The sequence below is a fragment of the Octopus bimaculoides genome, chromosome 8 (assembly GCF_001194135.2).
Source record: "Octopus bimaculoides isolate UCB-OBI-ISO-001 chromosome 8, ASM119413v2, whole genome shotgun sequence".
Lineage (NCBI taxonomy): Eukaryota > Metazoa > Mollusca > Cephalopoda > Octopoda > Octopodidae > Octopus > Octopus bimaculoides.
This window is the reverse complement of record NC_068988.1, coordinates 14,760,463-14,762,801: the sequence shown is the minus strand read 5'-3', so window position 1 is coordinate 14,762,801 and position 2,339 is coordinate 14,760,463. Positions and strand designations below refer to the sequence as shown.

At 37.2% G+C, this 2,339-nt stretch overlaps 1 protein-coding gene across 7 annotated transcripts in view; it reads left to right on the top strand.

Moving 5' to 3' along the window:
* Nucleotides 1–2,339, top strand: part of LOC106867173 (F-BAR domain only protein 2) — a 189,726-nt gene that overhangs the window by 79,740 nt on the left and 107,647 nt on the right. The window contains exon 1 of one of the 7 annotated variants that reach the window (XM_052969959.1): nt 1,451–1,564. The exons of the other annotated variants lie outside the window; for them this stretch is intronic. Coding sequence (XP_052825919.1) covers nt 1,529–1,564 — 36 coding nt within the window. The 5' untranslated portion in view covers nt 1,451–1,528. Of the gene's footprint in view, nt 1–1,450; nt 1,565–2,339 lie in introns of those variants that run through there. 7 annotated transcript variants of the gene reach the window in all.

Here is a 2,339-nt window from a genome sequence, read left to right as displayed (position 1 = left end):
AAAAAAAAAAAAAATTGTAAACTATTGCAGTGTAGTTTTTGCAGTTTGCTAAAAATGCCATAGGGCATTATAAATATCAGTCTATGTATGCAGTTGAATACAAAGAAGAATAATTGATATATTAAGTAATTATTTATGTGCTTCGTTCAGGTCGTTGAAAATAAATCCAGACTGTTAGAAATAATGATAATAATAATGGTTTCAAATTTTGGCACAAGGCCAACAATTTCAGGGAAAGAAGTAAGTCGTTTACGTTGACCTCAGTGCTCAACTGGTATTTATTTTGTCGACCCTGAAAGGATGAAAGGCAAAGTCGATCTCAGCTGAATTTGAACTCAGAATGTAAAGATGACTGAAATGCTGCTGAGCATTTTGTGTGCTAACGATTCTATCAGGTCACCTCCTTAATGATTAATCCTATTAAAGGCACAAAGCCTGAAATTTTGGGGACCAGAAAGTTCATTACACCGACCCCAGTACTCAACTAGTACTTATTTTTATTGACCCCGAAAGGATGAAAGGCAAAGTCACCCTCAGCAGCATTTGAACTCAGAACACACAGACCAACTGTTGCAAAGCATTTTACCTGGGGTGTTAACGATTCTGCCAGCTCACCTCCTTAATGACAATTCTTTCTGCTATAGGCAGAAGGCATGAAATTTTGAGGGAGGGGGCTAGTCGATTACATTGACCCTCCCCCCAGTACTTGACTGGTATGTCTGTCATCAATCCTGAAAGGACAACAAGACTTAGAACTCAGAATGTAATGACGGACTAAATGTCACTAAGCATTTTGTTTGACGTGCTGACGATTCTACCAGCTCGCTGCCTTAATAATTAATTATAATCCCTTTTTGCTATAGGCAGTTTTTGGGGGTGGGGCTAATCGATTACATCAGCTGGTACTTATTTTATCGACCCCAAAATGACGAAAGGTAAAGTCAACACGGTGGAATTTGAACTCAAAACGTAAAACCAGAAGAAAGACCGCTAAGCAATTCGTCCCGTGTGCTAATGATTCGGCCAGCTCATCGCCTTACTGCTAGAAATAGTAATGATGATGATTTCAAATTTTTGCACAGGGCCAGCAGTTTTCGAGGGGAGGGGGAAGTCGATTACAACGACCCCAGTACTCGAATGGTTCTTATTTTATCGATTGCGACAGCATGAAAGGCAAAGTCGACCTCAACGGAATAATGACAACGATCATAATAGTAATAAAACTATTATTTTTTTGTTGGTACTAGAGAGGGGAAAATAAGCCCTTCAAAGATTTGATATCGTAGAGCAGATGAGATAGTTTACACGACTGAGTTAAAAAAAAAACAATTAAACTCCAAAATGACGTAAAGACTTGACAAATAATTAAAAAGTAGTTGTCAGTCGTCTATCTCTATCTACTACTTCAAGGTGCGAGCTTAATTGCAGAGTGAAGTGAAATCACGTGTAGTTTTGCGAGATTTCAGTAGCACATGCGCATTGGCCTGTAGCAGAACAGCTCGCCATTTTATTGTAAAATGTGGATGAAATGTCAATAATGACTTCGTTTGTCGACAACTTCTGGGTAAGATTTTATTTCTTTGTATATTCGAAGTATTATTAAGGATCCATAATGATAACTGTTCTGTCCTTGAGTTAATTAAAGTATTTGACATTTATAATAATGCTGGGTGTAGCCTGCCTTTTTTGTCTCCCCCACCTCAGTCTCTCTCTCTTGTATACATACAATGACTGTATAAGCGATGCATATATATATATATATATATATATATATGTGTATATATATATATATATGTATATATGTATGTTTTATATAGTACATGTTTCCGTCGTTAGACTGTGGACATGCTAGGGGGCCGCCTCGAACAGTTTAGTCGAATAAATCGACCCCAAGTACTTATTTTTTTCTAAGCTTATTCTGTCGATATCCCTTTGTCGAACTGCTACGAGAACGTAAACAAACCAACACCAGTTGTCAAGTAGTGGTGGGGGACAAACACAAAGACACACACACACACACACATATATATATATATAATAATAATAATAATAATATTAGGGATAAAATCCAAAATTACAGGTAAAAACTCAATTAAAATCAATTTATTAAAAATTAAAATTAAATTAAGTTTCACAGTATAAAATATATTAACATATAGTATTAGGGAAAAGAACACACACGACGGGCTTCCTTCAGTTTCCGTCACCAAATCCAGCCTGCACTATAATAGAAGAAACTTGCCCAAGGTGCCACTCAGTGCGACTGAACCCGGAAACATGTGGCTTGGAAGCCAGTATCTTACTACATACACAGCGACGCCTGCACCCTGTGTGTAAAT